We start from the raw sequence: 21,976 nt of genomic DNA, 5'->3' as shown, positions 1-21,976 counted from the left end.
CTCAAGTTAAAATTCAGTTTTGCTTTCTCATAAAAAGATTACTCATCATGAAGCTTTAACAGTCCCATGACACCTTTGTAATTGGCATAACTTTTTTTTAAGGTAACTGGGTGAAGAGGAAAGTTGCAAGACCTGAGCATCCACCCGCATGACCGTTACATTGCCTCTGTAGGAGCACAGGCAGTCATAAAGCATTAACAACAGCAGATATATGAAGCGCATTCCTCAAAGAATAAATAAAATATTATTTCACCTATTTCTTGTCACAGTCGTGGATTTAACGTATGACTAAAGGCTCAACATCATGAAAGTAGCTGGCGTATTGTGTATTGCAAAAATGTCAGGGTTGATTCCTGGTAAAATTGAGCCAGTCACACAATGTTTGATTTCTATGACGAGCTGTAACAGGCAATAAACGTGAAGTCAATTGGCTGTCAGCCAGATATTATGTGGTTGCTACGGTTTGCATTGTGGACATTCTGCATGATTATCTACCAAGGCATATCGAGGATAGAAACTGTTTGTTTTCATTCAGCACTTCCTAAAGGCTTTCCTCTACTCACCAAATCCCACTATACAGTGTGAAATGGCACTATATTGTCCACTCTGAGGAGTCAAGGTTGACTCCACAATGATGAAGCCTCAGTCACGTCCTGTTGCGAACTTATATGAATTACGATGAAAGTGGTTATCATTGAAAAGGTATTTACATTTGGATTCAGATTCCAGGAAATTTCAGACAGGTGACAATTCTCTAATTTGTGGGTCAATGTGTGCGGTGTATAGGCTGGGTCTGATGAATACAAATGGACAGTTTTTCTCTCATCTTAAACATTTTGATCAGATTATATGTGCTGGCCTCAACAATGGCTACAGACTGCAGCAACTAGCAAACAATCAATCACACAAACATTGACAATATTCATTCCAAAAATAATAGTTTACAAAAAAATCCCTTGGGAAGAGGATCAAGATCAACTGGTGAATTCATAAAACACCTTACCCCATGCAATCTTGAGAAACAAGGAAAGGGGTGGGGTCTGCAAGCGGCAAATTTGATTGGTCGTGATGATGGAAAACGCTGTAATATTTTGGCTAAGTACAATAACCCTTCAAATATCATGGATTTTGACCAATTGTGGACAACCTATTGTGTTCCGATTTAGTTATAGTGGGATTTCATTTCGGCCAGTCGTGGTTTTTGAGCTGGTTTTTTTCGTGGTTATTTTGGAAGAGGATGCTATCTCGTAACTTCCTGTCTAAGCAGGAAATATTTGCTCTGGAGTTCAAAGTAGTTAAGGATTGGCTTAACAGCCTCCAATGATCCGACAGCCATTGCAAATTCTACATCCGCATCTTTCCCTCCTACTTCCCATTCTAACAGCATCATCATCATCCAGAGCTAAGTCTTGTGTTTTCTATTTATGATAGAGTATAGTACGTAATATTCTTATCCTCATCCACCTTGCTGTTTTGTAAAAATCACCTCGCTCTTTTGGAATAAATTTAAAAGGTAAATGTCTTGTGTTTTTGTTTATAATATACTGTATTTATCTTATTTACATGTTTATTTCAATTGTGATATGTTTATGTCTGGCTGCCGCCGATCTTCCTCGATATTTTCTCGAAGCCCAGGAACCGAACGCCCCTTTTCGCATAGACCCTTGGTTTTAACTATTGAGGAATTTTTGAGGAACGTAACCCCCACAATATTTGAGGGTTTACTGTACTGCGAGAAAGAAGGGTTTTGAAAGTGCCAAAAAAGTTGATCTGTGTTGTACAGTATTCAAATATATACAGTAAACCCTCCAATATCGTGGGATTTACGATCGTGGAATCTTTGGATCGTCAAGGTGGAAAGAATCGTCAAGATCAAAATGTAGAAATTTATTACATTTGTGAAGTGAAGTGTATTCGATGATTTCAAGATTAAAAATGAATGACAGAAGTTGAGAGAGGGGGTAGAGAGAGGGGGAGTGAGGGGGATATAGAGGGAGAGAGGGAGAGGGAAAGAGAGCAAGAGAGAATGTGGGAGGGGGATAGAGAGTGGGGGGGAGGGGTAGAGAGGGATGAGGGAGAATTGAGATCTTGAAATCCCATTTTACATAATGTGGAATTACACATTACAAACTGGATTTCACATGTGCATGGACAAAGATTCACATATTATGTGAAGGAAATAAATTGTGTAGATTACATCATTTCTGGATCTGACAAATTGCCTGTACTAATTTTGCAACACTCCACATGCAGCAATGAACTCAAGATGTCCAAATGCCACACACATATTTATGACTGTTGGTTTCCCATGGGTGCCACACTTATATGCAGTATGTATAATAAGCTAATGCTGTCTGTCTGTATGTCCCACCCTGAAACACAGAAGTGCTCCTCGAAGAGAAAAAAAAGAACATTCAGCAAAAGTCACTTCTAATTAATCCAAGCCTCCAGGAAAATGATAATTTCTTCGATCGGAAGAAAATTTAAACCTGGGCGGCGCATAAGACAACCGAGCACTGTGATATTCAATTGTGATCTGTTTATTTCTGGCTGCCGCCGATCTTCCTCGATATTTTCTCTTGGTAACCATCCTGCTTCGATCGCTCCCAAATTTTAAAAACATTTTTTATTTGCTGTTAAAAAATATGATAATTTTGGAATTTCACAATACTCTATACAGGACATTTAAAAGGCTAATGCCGTCTGTCTGTCCCTCTCCCCAAACACGGAAATGCTCCTCTGTGACAATATAAAATTACGTAAAAGTTGCTTCAAATGAATTCAAACCTTTGGGAAAATTATAATGCTGCCCAAATTTAGCCCTTTCAACCAGCACAAGAATAAAGGGCTCTTCCTTTTATCTGTATTTTTCTGTTGTGGTATTTTTACCACGGGCTTCCAGCTCATAGCAGATAATTCACAAACTTCTGGATCAAAAATAATTTCCCATGTAATTAGAAGATGCTGACACACTGTGTTTGAATGTGAAATGTTAAGAATCTAAAAAAAAAAAAAAAGAGGAAATACCCCTTGGATAAGCTCCCCAACCAGGCCAGTCCAACTGCCATTGGGCTCTGGAGCACCGTAGATACCATCAGAAACAAGGCGGATGGCATAGCGGAAACGCAATATGGCGGCAATCTCCTGTAGAAGATCCACGCAGAAGCCTTGGTAGCGGTCATTCCCACGCAGCTGCTTGTGATTCTCTTTGAGCATCAGGTAAGGGTTCTCCTAGAAACAATTATAAGAACAGGAACAATGACGAAAACAACGACGCATTAACCTGTGCCAGACACCAGGGGATTTTGAGGGACATTACGTGAATAAAAAGAAGCCGAGACTTGGAAGGTGGAAACATCAGCATGCCGTTCCAAGCAAAAGGAAATTATGAGAATAAGAGGGAAGTACTTGGAGAAAACAATCAAAGGATGAATAAAGGAAACAAAGAATTGCCAAGTTATACAATAACCATGATCATAAAAAAAAAGAATGCAGAAGGCAGCAAATAAGAGTTCAGAATTATTAAAAGAAGAGTAGCGATCAGGAGCATGAATAACAAGAAAAAGTATTTGGAAGCGACCTCACCACAATGCTGGTGACAATAAGAGTGCGGTTTACAAGGCTGGTCGATGGGCCGGCGGTGGGAAAAACCGTATCCAGGGTCAGACCCTTCTGCGAATGCCATTTGCCAATCTGCAGGGAAAATAAAAGCAAAAAAAAGCATTGGCTTTTATGTTAACGTATCACTCACTGCCTGATGACACGAAAATCACTCACGGAGTACAAGTACCGCGAGAAGCTGTTCGCCTAAAGTTTACTCGATGTTGAGACTTAGTATGGAGAATTCCTGTCCTTTTTTGTTTTTGTTTCAACAAACATTCAAATACAAAGGATGAAGAGATTGAGAATGGGCAAAGAAGGAGTGAAGGAATGATTGATAATGGAGGGGAACAGGGGTATGAGGGATGAAGAGGGCGAGTAAGGAAGTGAGTGTATAGAGGTCCCCAAAGAGTAATACAATGCATGGAAAACTATCCTGAATGGGGCAGTGTGCAACAACCACATGGGATGAAGGAATGACAATAGAACCGATGGAGTGTGGGAATGTAGTATACTGTCAATTGCATTCCTGAATACAATCACACCTGCTTTTATCATCCTAGACTGGATCTGATGTTAATACGATCAGAATCAGCAGAACTGAACTTGAGTATGAGCATCTTTAGAGGATTTAGCAACACCATTCGAAGCTCAAACTATTGGACAGAAAATATGAATTTCCCATAAATTTTGTGATATCATTTGTGCTCCTTGTTTTTGTTCCAGGAGTTGTGCAATTCATCCCTGATTCTCAATGTGAAACCACCAACTGTGTGCCGTGAAATGGCAATCTGCATGCAGGAAATACCAACGGACTCACTTAGTGCCACCAACTGTACATCACAAAGTGATGGCACCTGTTTTGGAATATACATTCCATGGAGAATAAGCAAAAAGCAAGCTGGATCATATGGAGATGCAGGTACACTGAAACGAATGGAATACCTGTGTAAAACCAGCAAGGAAACAAAGAAGTCCACATATGGAGAATGTCATCTTAAAAACCATTGAATGCTCATTATTCAGAGACCCTCAATGTAACACCACAATGGGTAAAAACAGCAACGTTCTAATGAGGTAACATCATCAACTCTCGCTGTAAACCATAAAAGGTATTTTATACACTCCATAAGCCCTGACAATAGAACTGAACAACATGTACTCGTACCTGCTTTCGTCGCTCCACAAAACATGTTTCCAGATGCGCAGCTGCTCTTCTGTGGTACTCATCACAATTGCATGGCCCAACCAACTACACTGGTGGTTCCCTAACTTCTCAATGGACCACCAATCTCTTTCGTCAAAACATGGATCTCTGATGTGACCAAAAGGGTCATATTATTGTGGGGCCGGGTCTCGGCGGTGAGCACGACCGCTAGGTGGAGCAGTAGAGTTGGCTCCAGCGAACACCCGGAATCTAGATCGTGCTTCTCGGAGAATTCCGGAAGGCACGGGTCCCTTACAGGACCGTGAATCGCCAATAATTCGACAGCGTGGGATAGGGTTAATTGCCAAACTTCAATATACCTAAAAACCCACGCGGCAAGCTACCGGAGAATTCACACCCTCGATGGAGCTCGAGCGGGATTAGCCGTTACCGTGCTCGAACCGTGCGTAACCCGAGCGGATGGTTACCGAGGTCCGTCGGTCCAAATACACAATTTACCGTTTCCCAATTTCTCAACACGCACCATGCAAAGCCAATGAAAGAAGCATAGAAACGAGCTGGTACATTCAACAATAGGGGTATTTATTGTACAATAATCGGGGAGGGAAGCACACAAAGAGCAGAGTTATCACGACTATAAGAAATGCAATGTACAATGAGCAAAGAAAGCACTTACACAGCTGTTATTATAGACGGGGCCCAAGGACACACACACGCACACACAAATGCCCAGAAAGAGATGGACCTCGTCAGCTCGGAGGGAAGACGGGCTGAGGGAAGAGAAGCTAGCTTGGACCTGTCCACTTCGTGTGGCTCTCGGCGATATTGGGGTAACGGGACTCGAACCCACAACACGAGGCCGCTTCAAGCGCCAGGTATGGAGGGTAGCGTCAGGCGTTGGCATGCTCCTCCGGCTCGCAGGCAAGCGACACAAGATGATCTCCTGAGTTGAGATGGTCGACCACCCGCAGCAATGCACCAGATGAGACGCCTCGGATCTGCGCGATGCAATCGGCCGCAGACCCGGACAGAGACCCGCACTCGAGCAGACCCCACGCAATCATTTGTTGCTTCCTCGTTGTTTCTTTTCTTTTTGGGGCCCGTCCGCTCCCGTGGCCTGCTCCCATTGGGTGGACGGCATGTCGCGGCTCTGCCTTCTTGCCAAGGACTGCCCCGACTCTGGTCTGCTCGTCGCCTATTGAGCGTAAAACGACCTTATTTGGCGCGCAGCTGAAAGTGAAACGCTTTGTGACCATATACGTTAAGAAATCCACACCGAAACGCACACCGCCTGAGGCATGGAATTCCAGACACGCCTACATGCCGGCGAGCTCACGGAGAATGCCGAGAGCAGAGTGTTGTTGTTGTAGGTGATGTAAAAATCCTATCTATGATCCACAGCGCACATACACTTAATTCCCATTAGACACAGGAGACAGGACCCTAACTAGAAACACATACTTACCGATATAACTGATCAATAGGACTGGCTGTTGTGTGGAGTAAGCTTCCAAATTCGTAACAATATGTCTGTTCTATTCTCAACGGTGTTCTCTTCTGTCATTGGGTGATTTTACATTGATTTCATCAACAAAATTAGTTGTGGTCTGACTCACATTAACTGCCCTGATAAATCAGGTGTGGCCGACCGATGGTTAAGGTTGCTGTACAATTGTGGATTTAGGGATGGATAAAATCATCGTGAAGGAAACTTTCTCCTTTCCAGCTCAATTTTATTCGTAGATAGAGCTCTGTGAGCTCCTCAATCTGAGACATGGAGACTCTCAATCTGAACAATGAGGCAGCTGCAGTGGTCAGTTTAACCTTCCTACTCGATTATAAGGCTATCCCCACAATGTCAACTCTGCCACTCCATCATCTTTGGCGATTGCATTAACATTTCGTAATTAAATTTCAAAAAAATTCAACCAAAACATTTCAGGGAGCAGGTTGCCAAAGATGTGTAGGAGAGTGACAAACACTTGCCTGTATTACATTGACCTTTACCATGAAGATGGTAGTTTTGAAAGGGTGAAGATTTTGTTAAAACTCTCCAGCACTGTTCACAGTATTTGTTCATCATGAGTTTTTGGTTTGGATGCCCTTCACATAAAACATTCCAATGACCACATGATCAATTTGTTGAAAGTATGCAAGCTGCTGCCCATCCAGAAACCACACTCGAAGATAGTGCAAGGGTAACCTTGTATCAAGGAACCTCCAAGAAGACGAGACCATTTGCGAGCTGCAGTCCAGGCAGGAATTTGTAACTTGGTCAGGGTGACGGCGATAGCTTGACAACTCTTCACAAAGGACATTGGAGGATCTTTAACTTCCACGAACATGCGAACAGACGGGATACCCAGTAAAATGTTCACCCGAGAGATGGCACACACATTGATGCCTCACCCTGTCTGTGAAACGCCACAGGATGACAGTTTATACCTGAATCTAGTTTCAAAAAAAAACGTAAAACACTTCATTCCACAAAATATACCAAAAGCAAAAATAAATCTGAAAACTCCCTCTGTGGCAGTACCTCCTGTGCAGCTGCCCTTCGCAGGGCAGCTCACCGGATGACGGGATTGGGGCAAAGCCTTCGGGACCCCCAATCTTTGATGATAGGAGGGAAATCATGGGGTAACCTTCCCGGGTCAGATTGTGGTAGGGTGTGTCGGGGGTGGTGCTGAGGTGCCATCCATCAGACGGCAGTCTCCTTGGGTTAACCTGAGGCGGTCCCTTCAGGTGGGTGCCATGGATTGTCCCATCCCGAAGAGAGGATGATCACCTGTTTCTGTTATCACCTGAACTCAAGCTTTTGGACACCGGTATTGCAGCATTCTCTGAGGTTTGGAGACCAGAAAGTGGCGAGATCATGTCGGGTGTTTACACCTACTATTAGTGTGGTCGCTCTGACAGTTACCATGCTCAAGGAGTTGCTGTAGCTGTGTCCAATCAGTTGACTCCAATGATAATTCAGGTAACACCTGTCAACGAGCATATTATGAGACAAAGGATTCGTCACTCCTTGGGTGTCATTTCCCTGGTCTCTGTTTATGCTCCGACTGAGGCGAGTGATCTTACCGTGAAGGACGCATTCTATGTCACGCTTAAGTCTATGGTTGATCAGTGCCACAGGCGAAATACACCTCCAGTCTTGGGGGATTTCAATACATCGACTGGAACTGATCAGGATGGTTACAAGAAGTGTGGTGGTCTCCAATGGGTCTGGAACTGTGAACCTAAATAGCACGAAGGTCCTTGACTTTGCAAGAAGTCATGGACTTAGGGTGGCTGGTTCATGGTTTCAGTGCCCACAAGCTCATCGCTGGAATTGGTAATCGAACACTGGTGGAATGGCAAAGGAGATTGACCATGTGCTCGTTGATGGTCGCTGGAGGATGATCCAGAACTGCAGGGTCTACTGGAGTGCTCAGTTCCTCAATACTGACCATAGGCTTGTTGGAGCAACTTTGAAGTTGCAGCTTAAATCCAGGAGAATGGTACCATTGCAGCCGAGGCTGGATGTTGGCAAGCTCAAGGATGAGAGGGTAGCTAAGGAGTTTGCGAACAGGCTGAGTGGAGATTTGGGGGTTCTGGGTGCTTTGGGGGATCTTGAAGAGTTGTGGAGTGCCTTCAAGACCACCGTCCTTGATGTTGCCGGTGGATGTCTTGGAACTCACCATAGGGCGAAGAAGAATTTTGTCTCTCAAAGGACACTGTATACCATTGACCAGAGTTGCAGAGCCAGGCTGAATGGCAGAGTCGGAGCCACTGGGATTATGGGTTTCCTGGGTCAAAATTAAGATCCAGGCTTTCAATGACATCATGGATGCTGCTGTCCTGTCTTCGCCGGTTTGTGGTGAGGATGTTGAGTTCATGGAGAGATTCACTTACTTTGGCAGTGATATTCATGTCTCTGCTGGCTGTGAGCCAGAGGTCAACAGATGTCTGGGTCGGGCTTGGGGAGTCAAGGATTCACTGGGTAATGGGGTGGGGCGCTGCCGGTACCTGTAAGGGAGGATGAAAGTCTGAGTCTTCAGGTCCTTGGTGCTTCCAGTATGCTCTGTGGATGTGAGACTTGGACTCTGACCAAGGATCTGAGCTGGAGACTCAATTCCTTTGGTACCAGGTCTCTTCAGAGAATCCTTGGCGATTGCTGGTCTGACTTTGTGTCCAATGAGCGGTTGCTGAGAGAGACTTAAATGAGATTTGTTACCTGCATAGTCCATGAGCGTCAGCTGTGGCTGTATGGACATGTGGCTCCTTTTCCTGATGCTGATCCTGCTCACCAGATTCTCTCAGCAAGGAAGTCTCGTGAGTGGAGGAAGCCAATGGGCTGACCACGTGCCTCGTGGTTGCAGCAGATTGATCAATATCTCAAGGAGATGGGGATGGCTAGGCATCTGCTTGGGGGATGGCCAGAGGGAGGCCCCTGGAGTACTGGCGGAAAGTGAATGCAGCGACGTGCTGCTCCGGCGCATGCTCCCATAGATACCTGACCTGACCTGGATTCAAACCCAGGCTATAGACAGCTCAGAAGCGATTGTTCATACCTCCCGGCTATCCTGACAGCCCAATCAAAGAGAATAAGAGGAATATGCACAGCACAGGGAATGCTGTTAACATTGAGTTGACAACTTTGCTAAAAAGGCATTTGAAGTCAGAAAATGTAATTTATATCAACAAGAAAGTTCAAGTGAACTGTCAGATTAATCTAACTACACATTAAGCTTTTGTGGAGACAAAATGACAGAGAACAAATGAGGAAAGAGAAAGATGGTGAGCAATATGCAGTGTGGCATATTGTGGATGTTAATGTCAGGTGTCGGTTGACAGGATAGCTCAGAGGTAACCTACTCGCCTTTCACCTGTCTGTGTGTGATTCCCCACCCAAATATGAACTGTCATCATGATGTTTTACTGACAGAGTGTTGCATCAATAAGTACTGTATGCCATGCTTCGGGTGGATGTTACACTTGGGGTAACATCCCTTACCATTCAATGGAGGATGGTAAACATCTTGCGGTGTCCATTCTGCTAGCATAGGCTCATGTCTGTGAAAATGACTCATTGGTACAGCACCCTGGCAAAATGTCAAATTCCTGCCTAGAAACTGCTTCGGCAGCATTGATGCTCTGTATAGGAGTACAGACCTTGGATTGGGAATGTATGGTTCAGCAATTAATGTCAAACATTGACGCAAAGCTCGAAACTAAGGTAGACCAAAAGTGAAAATAAAAAACACTGAAAGGGCTTATTTTGGCACTGCCATCTGAGCACGTAACTCATGATGCTGGGATTTCACATTCAAATCCCTTATACTGTGTTGATTTGTCCATCTGCTCCTCATGCCCTTGTAATTCATGCAAAAGTAAACTGGTATCTCATAATGTCTTCATTTGGCAAAGGATTTACTTACAAGCTCTTCCAAGAGCATGAGATCACCTGTATTAAAAAAAAAAAAAAAAACTTTAAAATAAGTCGAGCAAAGATTTTATTAAAAAAATAAAAATAACTTGTGTGAAGATTCTATTTAAAAAAAATAAAAATAACTGGAGTGAAGATTTTATTTAAAAATAAAAATAACGAGAGTGAAGATTTATTTAAAAATAAAAATAACGAGAGTGAAGATTATATAAAAAATACAAATAACTAGAGTGAAGATTTTATTAATAAAATACAAATAACTGGAGTGAAGATTTTATTAAAAAAAATACAAATAACTAGAGTGAAGATTTTATAAAAAAAATAAAAATAACTAGAGTGGAGATTTTATTTAAAAATAAAAATAACGACAGTGAAGATTTTATTTAAAAATAAAAATAACTAGAGTGAAGATTTAAATAAATAAATTAAAAAAAACTAGAGTGAAGATTTTATTAAAAAAATACAAATAACTGGAGTGAAGATTTTATCTATCTATAATTCCAGCAATCTGGTGTGTGTGTGTGTGTGTGTGTGTGTGTGTGTGTGTGTGTGTGTGTGTGTGTGTGTGTGTCTGTGACCGCTGTTTCTCGACAACTGCTGGTCCGATCTAATTGAAACTTGCCAGATATATTGCTGGGGACCTGTGGATGTGGCTTTTCAAGGTTTGATATTAATCGGACAAGTGCTTCCCAAGTTATGGCCATTTATTTACCAACCAATGACAGGAACCGTTGCTGCGGCCATTTTATATCAACCAATGACAGGAAGCGTTGCTGCGTAGCCGTGGTCAATGGTGAAGAGAAACTCAGCCGCGTTCGCCATTACGGGTTTTTTCTCTCCTCTCCTCTCCTCTCCTCTCCGTGTTTTTCCTTGCGAAAAGGCAAAATACGTTGGCGCTAATTGAATAATTGGCCATTAAAACTAAATTGTGAATAATCATAACTGCGATATGCAAACTTCCGGATAGTGATGAGTATTGTATTCTTTCTCGCTTTTTTCTCGATTTATCGACTTGCTGTATTCTTTCTCGATTTCTGTAGTTTCTCGATTTTCTTAAATACAATGCCCAAATCCAGTGACGGTTACTGTATTCTTTCGAGATTTTTTTCTTGATTTATCGACTGACTGTATTCTTTCTTTCTCTATTTTCTTAAACACAATGCCCCAATCCAGTCGTCGTTTACGACAGCGAAGGAACGGCCTGTCTGGTTGTTTGAAAGTTTTTTTTTTGCACGTACGGCCACGCACGTACGGGCACGCGAGAGCGAAGGAACGGCCTGTGTGGTTGTTGTTTCTGGCACGCGGTTTGAAAGTTTTTTTTTTTTTTTTTTTTTTGCACGTACGGCCACGCATGTACGGGCATGCACTAGTTTATAAAAAGTACCAATAACTAGAGAGAAGATTTTATTTAAAAATACAAATAACTAGAGTGAATATTTTATTTAAAAATAAAAAAATAACTAGAGTGAAGATATTATTAACAAAATAAAAATAACTGGAGTGAAGATTATATTAAAAAATAAACATAACAGGAGTGAAGATTATATTAAAAAAATAAAAATAACAGGAGTGAAGATTATATTAAAAAATAAAAATAACAAGAGTGAAGATATTATTAAAAAATACAAATAACTGGAGTGAAGATTTTATTAAAAAAATACAAATAACTAGAGTGAAGATTTTATTAAAAAATACAAATAACTAGAGTGAAGATTTTATTTAAAAATAAAAATAACGAGTGAAGATTACATTAAAATACAAAGAACAAAAGTGAAGATTTTATTAAAAAATAAAAATAATGAGAGTGAAGATTTAAAAAAAAAATACAAATAACCTGAGTGAATATTTTTGAAAATAAAATACAAATAACTGGAGTGAAGATTTTATGGAAAAATACAAATAACTAGAGTGAAGATTTTATTGTAAAAATAAAAATAACTAGAGTGAAGATTTTATTTAAAAATAAAAATAACGAGTGAAGATTACATTAAAATACAAATAACAAAAGTGAAGATTTTATTAAAAAATAAAAATAATGAGAGTGAAGATTTAAAAAAAGAATACAAATAACCTGAGTGAAGATTTTTGAAAATAAAATACAAATAACTGGAGTGAAGATTTTATTGAAAAATACAAATAACTAGAGTGAAGATTTTATTGAAAAAATAAAAATAACTAGAGTGAAGATTTTATTGAAAAATACAAATAACTAGAGTGAAGATTTTATTGAAAAAATAAAAATAACTAGAGTGAAGATAAAATTAAAAAAAAATACAAATAACTAGAGTGAAGATTATATTTAAAAAATACAAATAACTGGAGTGAAGATTTTATTAAAAAATAAAAATAACTCGAGTGAAGATTTTATTAAAAAAATACAAATAACTGGAGTGAAGATTTTATTAAAAAAATACAAATAACTTGAGTGAAGATTATATTAAAAAATACAAATAACTGCAGTGAAGATTTTATTAAAAAATAAAAATAAGTCGAGTGAAGATTTTATTCAAAAAATACAAATAACTGGAGTGAAGATTTTATTAATAAAATACAAATAACTGGAGTGAAGATTTTATTAATAAAATACAAATAACTGCAGTGAAGATTTTATTGAAAAATACAAATAACAAGAGGGAAGATTTTATTTAAAAAATACAAATTACTCGAGTGAAGATTTTATTAAAAAATACAAATAACTAGAGTGAAGATTATATTAAAAAATACAAATAACTCGAGTGAAGATTTTATTTAAAAATACAAATAACTGGAGTGAAGATTTTATTGAAAAAATACAAATAACTTGAGTGAAGATTTAATTAAAAAAATAAAAATAACTAGAGTGAAGATTACATTAAAAATACAACTAACAAAAGTAAAGATTTTATTAAAAAATAAAAATAACTGGAGTGAAGATATTATTAACAAAATAAAAAGAACTAGAGTGAAGATTATATTAAAAAATAAAAATAACGAGAGTGAAGATTAAAAAAAAAAATACAAATAACCTGAGTGAAGATTTTATTAATAAAATACAAATAACTGCAGTGAAGATTTTATTGAAAAATACAAATAACAAGAGGGAAGATTTTATTTAAAAAATACAAATTACTCGAGTGAAGATTTTATTAAAAAATACAAATAACTAGAGTGAAGATTACATTAAAAATACAAATAACAAAAGTAAAGATTTTATTAAAAAATAAAAATAACTGGAGTGAAGATATTATTAACAAAATAAAAAGAACTAGAGTGAAGATTATATTAAAAAATAAAAATAACGAGAGTGAAGATTAAAAAAAAAAAATACAAATAACCTGAGTGAAGATTTTATTAATAAAATACAAATAACTGCAGTGAAGATTTTATTGAAAAATACAAATAACAAGAGGGAAGATTTTATTTAAAAAATACAAATAACTCGAGTGAAGATTTTATTAAAAAATACAAATAACTAGAGTGAAGATTATATTAAAAAATAAAAATAACGAGAGTGAAGATTAAAAAAAAAATACAAATAACCTGAGTGAAGATTTTATTAATAAAATACAAATAACTGCAGTGAAGATTTTATTGAAAAATACAAATAACAAGAGGGAAGATTTTATTTAAAAAATACAAATAACTCGAGTGAAGATTTTATTAAAAAATACAAATAACTCGAGTGAAGATTTTATTAAAAAATACAAATAACTAGAGTAAAGTCGATGGCACGCCATCGCAAATCCCCACACGTCTCACGTAACACAAAGTTGAAAGATGGCAGAAAGTTCCACCAGGGTTAACCCACATCAAATTTTGAGTTAAAAACTCCTGTGACCATAAGTCCCCACTCAATGGAGCATGAACCAGGGGTCAAATCCAAAAAAATGGTTAAGTATTTCATGTCTCCCCCAATGTTGATTGCATATACAAAGTTTCATTTTAAAAATGTTATAAAATGTGCCCGCAATTGAATTTTCTGGTAACTGACGTTTTGACCCCGCCCCAAGGGGTGGAGCGAAAAATGGAACTGCTCTTGCACCTTCTTGCCATGTGATCATCGCCACCAAGTTTGGTGAATTTCTACACAATCGTTTAGGAGGAGGTAGTGTGACGGACGGATAGACAGACAGACAGATAGACAGAGCCGATTGCAACATACCCCTGCTTTTTCCCAAAGTGTCGGGATAGTTATGGAATAAAACCAAGGTGGCAGTGAGGTAGTATTAAAAATGAATCTGAAGATAATCTCCAGAAGTGAAGAACTCGGTGTTACCTCCTTGAGTCCATCTCTGCGAAGCTGCAGAACTCTGAGGCTGTAATTAGATCGTTGGCCTCGGCTGTCGAATTCCACACGTCCTGTCAGCCCGTTATACTCCACCTGCCACAACAATGCTGAGGTCACCACATATGCTGGGTCTTTGTGACATTTTCATTGCAAATCACTTTTGAACACATCGAACGTGAGACTACTGTGGTAGTGACTGATGCTGCATTTGAGATTTGCACACGAATTGTTTGAATCCCAGAAAGGTGCGTCAGCACCATTTATGTGAAAATGACTCATTAGTGCAGTTTTTGCCACAACCTTTATCGTTACTTTAAAAGATATGAACGGAATTTTTACTTTGAAGATTAGTGATTCAGAATTATTATGTTCTGAGTATCGTCTTCTGGAAACAAAAAATTGTCATGACTTCGTGAGAAGTAAAATATAATTGGTTGATGTTTGGAGGCCGTTGAAAATGCTTTCAGTGATGGAGCATGATGAGGCCTGTAAGCCATCTTTGTTTTGTTTAGGCATTCATCAGATTGTTCTTTCCGATATCTTCATTTCACATTTTCAGAGATAGTAGTCTTCCCGTCTCCCAGCCCATACATTCTCCTTTGCTCCCTCCCTATCCCTCCTTCAAATATCCTCTAATTTACCTCGACCTTTTTACCTTCCATTTTCCTGTTTTTCTGCATTTTATTTTGATCGATACCCCCCCCCCCTGCCACTGAAGCATCACGAGTTTGCAAAAATATTCGGGGTTCGGGTCCCCTCGAACTTTAGATGCCCCCCCCCCCCACCAAGAATAATACATTTAGCAAAGTGACAAGCGAGAACGATGGGCTAATTGTCACGTTTCCTGTTTCATAAAGAATTCATGGACGTTTTTTTGTATTTGCACAAAGATGTATTTCAATCTTTGTGAATTCAAACAATGAATGAAGCATCGTGCACAAAAAAAAAAAACTCTCCTTTATTCTGTAAAAACACAAACTTACATTCAATATCTACTCTAAAACTTTTAAAGTATATTGAACACTATGTCACCTCTGAATTATTAATGAACCCTCACCACCCACGGTTTTTGCAAAAGTTATATTTGTAAACAGTCTACGTTTATTTATTTACTAGCAAGCACCAGTGTGTACCGACCGTCTGTTGTGCATCTTTGCAAAGCAATCAATGATGCTATCCTCCGACACACGCCTCTAATTAGCGTTTGTTCATGCATCTGACTCTGACGTCAAAGTCTGATTTCAAAGCCATAAAGTGCCCTCTTGTAACCAAGGCATTAAAATAGATTTTAGGGCACAGCAAAAAACATCTGGGGCTCGTGACCCATGGGCCAGTGCCCAGCGAATCCTCTGTCCCCAACCCCTTCATCCCAACCCTCCAACAGACTGATTTTGCACAGTAATATGTATAGTGCACCTTGAATTGTGATTACCTCCACCACTGAAGGTGAACGGAGGTTATGTTTTCACCTCTGTCTGTGTGTTTGTTTATCTGTGAGCAGGATGTCTCAAAATGTTATGGACGGATTCGGACGAAAATTGGTTGGGTGTGTTTAGGTGGGTGACAAGGACGAAAGGATCTGGATACAATTTTTTTTTGGTGATTCCTCACCATTGAGAGATAGGGCCAAAAAGCACATACAGCATGCTATCTCAGAACATTGTGGATGGATTCAGACAAAAAAAAAAAACTTGGTGTACAGGTTGAGTGCATGATAAGAAAGAATTGATTCGATTTTGGTGAAGCTCCGGATCCGGAACCGAGAATTTTAGATTTTTAAAAAGTGATTCTTCACCAGTGAGAGATTAGATTTTTGTTTTGGCCCGGATCCAGATTCAGCCTATCAGTGGGATACAAAACATTTACTGTTCAGTCTGGCCGAGGTATGCGCTCCACTGAGTGCAGTTCTCATTTTCAATAATGTCAACGTCAAGAATTATATTCAGAGAAAATACAAGTACGTAACACTGACTTGGCTGCAAATAAATAATTTCCGATCAACCTCCGAACTGCTTCTGTTTACCTCCATGTTCTTGCACCCATGACATTCAATGTCACAGTTTAGACTTCCATGCAATATTAAAAAGTTCTTCTTCACCTGCAACTGTTCTTTCCGACTGTTTAACGGTTTAACAATGATGACGTCAGAGCTGCTTCACTGACTACCTTTTCCTATCAGAACAAGGTTAAATTTATCCGTGGGATGATTAAACTATGGTCGTTGTATGCCTGACGATGTCAAGCAGTAAAAGGGAATAAAAAGTAAAATGGAAGGTTTTGGTTCAAATGGCAGTGCTGAGAAGTACTGCTTTGATGTGAAGTATTTTGGGAAGAGTGCAAGGTGCGAGTGAAGGTCTTTTTGGCACGCCGGGTGCTGCTTGCCATGCGGAGGTAGTTCAACAAGCTGGTCCCGTGATACCAGACACGTGTCGAAGAGCAAGAAAGTGGTTGCACAGCAAGTGCCTGGCTCCTGTTGAGTGCTCGAGCTGCCCTCACCACTCCATGCAAGGCATCAAACAACAATCCTGCCTTCAGCTAACAGAAGGAAGGGAAAGAGAGAAGAGAGAAGAGAAAGAGACTTTTATTTTATTCGGAAGACCAAAAAAAAAAAAAATCCAACATACAATGAAAGGTCCTTACACCGAAGAAAAACCAACATATTCAATCATACGTATCAGACAAAACTACATATCCAATCTGGGGCGTACCATTGGAGCTGCTCGTCTTGTGTTCCCCTCCATGGTAGAATTTGAAAACCCCTTGAAATTTACAATGAAATAATTATCAAACTTAATTTTTCCGACTGATCCCATTTTTGGTTTGCCCATTTTGGCGGAATTTTTGAACAGCTGAATAAAACATCGTTTTCGGGAACTAAAATGGGTGATCGAGCCAACCTGTTTGGCCAATCAAATCACGTATTCGCTCGCCTTAGGAAAGTCGGAATGGTGTCAACAAATCGAGTCTTCTTTCAGAGTGAAAAACTGAAAAACGTGTAACGTGGCCCAAACTACAGCAGAATGCGGCAATATTGCAGCAGATATTGCTGTGGATAAGTCTTGGATAAAGATCATGGTGGCACTGGTTGCCATGACAAATGTTACCCTAATTTACTGATTCATCAAAACAGAAATGGGATTTAGTCACTCGGATGACGCATTCGGCTGAATTCGTTGCAGGTAGGCAGAACGTTTCGATTTATCTGATATTCTTTTTGACCGTCCGCTCTGAGTCTGGGATGTCGGCTGTTCGAAGCCCGGTCGAGTCATGCAAAAGCTTGTAAAAATGGAACATGCTGTTTCGTTGCATTTAAAAAGGATAGAGTACAGACAAGCAACCATAAGTTTGCAACAATTGTGCATGATTTGATGGACATAATGGCCTCCTCCTGCATTAAGGTTCCTTTGGTGCATTGACGAGAAGTCACGTTATTATTAGTATTATTATGATAATGAAAACCGAGCAATAATCAAAGTCGGGCAAATGAGTCAGCCGACAACTTCTTGTAGTTTAAAAAAATGAAGTCTCGTTCATTGTTTCCTCGATGACTTCAGGACATGGAGTTTTCATCGCAAAGATAAACAAGCAATGGGAAGTCTGCTAAACACCATGTAGCAATGAACATAAAGAAAGTGGACAAATCCACTCAACATACACATGAAAAAGAGATACCACATCTCAGAAATACCACATCTCAGAAATACCACATCTCAGAAATACCACATCTCAGAAATACCACATCTCAGAAATACCACATCTCAGAAATACTACGTGTCAGAAATACTACATCTCAGAAATACTACGTGTCAGAAATACCACGTCTCAGAAATACCACATTGCAGAAATACTACCTCTCAGAAATACCACATCTCAGAAATACCACATCTCAGAAATACCACATCTCAGAAATACCACCTCTCAGAAATACCACATCTCAGAAATACCACATCTCAGAAATACCACATCTCAGAAATACTACGTGTCAGAAATACCACATTGCAGAAATACTACATCTCAGAAATACCACCTCTCAGAAATACCACATCTCCGAAATACCACATCTCAGAAATACTACGTGTCAGAAATACCACATCTCAGAAATACCACATCTCAGAAATACCACATCTCAAAAATACCACATCTCACAAATTCTACTTCTCAGAAATACCACCTCTCAGAAATACCACATCTCAGAAATACGACATCTCAGAAATACTACATCTCAGAAATACCACATCTCAGAAATACCACATCTCAGAAATACCACATCTCAAAAATACCACATCTCACAAATACCACATCTCAGAAATACCACATCTCAGAAATACCACATCTCAGAAATACTACAACTCAGAAATACCACCTCAGAAATACTACATCTCAGAAATACCACATCTCAGAAATACTACATCTCAGAAATACCACATCTCAGAAATACTACATCTCAGAAATACTACGTGTCAGAAATACCACATTGCAGAAATACTACATCTCAGAAATACCACCTCTCAGAAATACCACATCTCAGAAATACCACATCTCAGAAATACCACATCTCAGAAATACCACCTCTCAGAAATACCACATCTCAGAAATACCACATCTCAGAAATACCACATCTCAGAAATACTACGTGTCAGAAATACCACATTGCAGAAATACTACATCTCAGAAATACCACCTCTCAGAAATACCACATCTCCGAAATACCACATCTCAGAAATACTACGTGTCAGAAATACCACATCTCAGAAATACCACATTGCAGAAATACCACATCTCAGAAATACCACATCTCACAAATTCTACTTCTCAGAAATACCACCTCTCAGAAATACCACATCTCAGAAATACGACATCTCAGAAATACTACATCTCAGAAATACCACATCTCAGAAATACCACATCTCAAAAATACCACATCTCACAAATTCTACTTCTCAGAAATACCACATCTCAGAAATACCACATCTCAGAAATACCACATCTCAGAAATACCACATCTCAGAAATACTACAACTCAGAAATACCACATCTCAGAAATACCACATCTCAGAAATACCACATCTCAGAAATACTACATCTCAGAAATACTACATCTCAGAAATACTACATCTCAGAAATACCACATCTCAGAAATACTACATGTCAGAAATACGACGTCTCAGAAATACTACATCTCAGCGATACCGTATCTCAGAAATACCACACTTCAGCGATACAAAAAAATGACATATCGAAAATAGAATCTGAACAACTCACCAGTCCTTTTGGGTAAAGGCTATGATCATAAGCTTTAACCAAATTTGGATGGATGGGGGACTTAGTTTATTAAATTGGTAACCCATCTCCTTACCTGTAACTTCTCAGGACATCACAAATGGATTTGATGCAAATTCGATATAAAGCTTGTGGGTTGGTTACTGACAAGATCACAGAGCTCTTAAATATAATGGTTGTCAAACTGTCAAATGAAAACTGAAACATCTTTCCTCGGAATAATAAGCCTTATATTGGGGGAAACTCGAACTCGGTAGGTGTATCAGCTGCATAACAATTCGGTTCCCAGTGCAGTTTCAGGCTTTGAATGGCATTTGGAAGTACCTGCACATAATACCTGGGAAACATGCAGCCCTGATTGAATACCTGCCCCATGGGTGAGTGAAGCAACAAAGATCTAAGAACTCAAACTGGGTACTAAATCAGACAGTTTATGGATTGTTTTTGTCTCCTAAAAAGTGGTCAATAAAGGTATGATCTATAGGAATAGCCTTAAACAGAGGGTTGTAAAAGCAGGGGTTAATTAATTCATGACAACCTCCATTGTGTAAGATGCATAGATTCAGCTTATTATAAAAGTCTGCTTGGCATTCAACATGTTGGAGTATCATGCCAACAACTGGGTTAAATCCTTCCAATCTGCAAGAAACGAAAACGTTCCCCTGTGAATAATCCACTTAAACTACACAACACAGAAAGGAGTGGGCCAGAAGTCTCCAACTAAGGGAGAATTGTCTGTACAGGAGACATGTAACCACCATGAACCAGGACACCATGATCCTGCTCACAATGTCCATGAAGCCTTGGTCCGATCCCAGCTTCATCCATTTGATGGAAACTCGAGGAACCAGGATGCAGCCAATGCTTGCTATTCCCACTTTTGAATGCGTTTTATTAAAACCAACAGAGGTTGCACAGTTTTAATTATCGGCCAGAGCATCGCGGCTGCCGCGTTGTTCTCACTTTTCCATGAGCCTCGATCTGTAGAGAAAAACAAACACTACTTGCAAAGTTTTCTTTAAAGGGCAACCTCAAAACACTCCGAGTACACTTTCTCCATACTTACAGTTCCGAGGCGTATACCATGATATTTGAGGCCAACAAAGTTCAGGACCGAAGAGGGACCCACAGGTCTAATAAAACTCCACTGGGAGTCAATCTAATCTTCGCACCGTGCCCATTTCCAGAGTCTCGTGATTGTCCAAGATCATTCAGTAACAAACGGAGTGCTAGTCTATCCCATTGCTCACAATTTAGCAGAGACAGATCTTCTGTGAAAATTAATCTGTTGCACCATCCTGCACATTCTTAATAGCAAAGAGATTTCAGTAAATACAGTAACTGAATACCCCAAAAATGCTTTCATTTCAATTTGATTGACACGGATGCCCACGATTGGCCTTCTCAAACAACTAATCTACTTTTGAAACACTTCTTCAAAATGGGAGTTTGAAAACATAATTATTCAACTTCAATGAGAACAACCTCTCTGAGAGGAGGAGATCCTAAAATTAGTAATCGCCAAAAAGAAGAAGACGATGCAATTCCGTCTGTTTATAATAGCTCCGAACCCAACTTCAGGTCAATACAAATTCAAAATAGAATCCGATCCGTATTAATGATATTCACAAGGAAAGAATCTGTAGGATGTTGAATTCTCCATTCATCCACAGAGGAGTATTAATTAACTCTGATAATGGTTTGGAACATCTAGAGTTCACAAGGAATCACAAGGAATCTAGACGTAGGAGGAGGCCATTCAGCCTATCGTGCCTGCGTCACATCAACACAAGATCAATTTGTAAAAAAGAGAAAATGCAAAAAAAAAACTTTTTTACAGTTTTTTTTCCTTTGCAGGTGGAGGGAGGGCGAAGGTGGTTCTTGGGTGGGAAACACAGAACATCAACTACACAACACCCCTTGATGAGACCCCTACCACCAACACTCCGCACACATGCATATGATCACCCATCAATGCTCAACCTTTCTAAAATTCCTGCCAACATCCCTAAACCCCTCCATCTCCATAACTTCCAGGTACCCATCTAATTCTAATTTAAACTTATGTCCTGCTTCTGCTGCCACTACTTTTCAATGGAGACTATTCCATGCATTAAATAATGATGTTACATTTGCTATTCTCCAATCCTCTGGCACCTGTCTTCACTCTGGTAAGCTAGTCTAGATATTGGCTGTCATCACGCTTCTCCCTCAAAAATCGGCTCTTTAA

The 21,976-nt window shown here is 39.5% G+C and overlaps 1 protein-coding gene across 2 annotated transcripts in view; it reads right to left on the bottom strand.

Annotated features, from left to right (window-relative positions):
- Positions 1-21,976, bottom strand: part of GRIK5 (glutamate ionotropic receptor kainate type subunit 5) — a 487,066-nt gene that overhangs the window by 176,031 nt on the left and 289,059 nt on the right. For both annotated transcript variants that reach the window (XM_085875712.1, XM_085875713.1), the window contains exons 9-12: positions 16,849-17,001; positions 14,455-14,559; positions 3,586-3,693; positions 3,028-3,231 (exon numbers count right to left, since the gene is read on the bottom strand). In XM_085875712.1, the coding sequence (XP_085731838.1) occupies positions 3,028-3,231; positions 3,586-3,693; positions 14,455-14,559; positions 16,849-17,001 (570 nt within the window). The remainder of the gene's footprint in view (positions 1-3,027; positions 3,232-3,585; positions 3,694-14,454; positions 14,560-16,848; positions 17,002-21,976) is intronic.

The sequence above is a fragment of the Eptatretus burgeri genome, chromosome 3 (genome assembly GCF_056783735.1).
Source record: "Eptatretus burgeri isolate ZD-2024b chromosome 3, Ebu_testis_v1, whole genome shotgun sequence".
In the NCBI taxonomy this organism is placed as follows: domain Eukaryota; kingdom Metazoa; phylum Chordata; class Myxini; order Myxiniformes; family Myxinidae; genus Eptatretus; species Eptatretus burgeri.
This window is presented reverse-complemented; position numbering and strand designations above follow the sequence as displayed.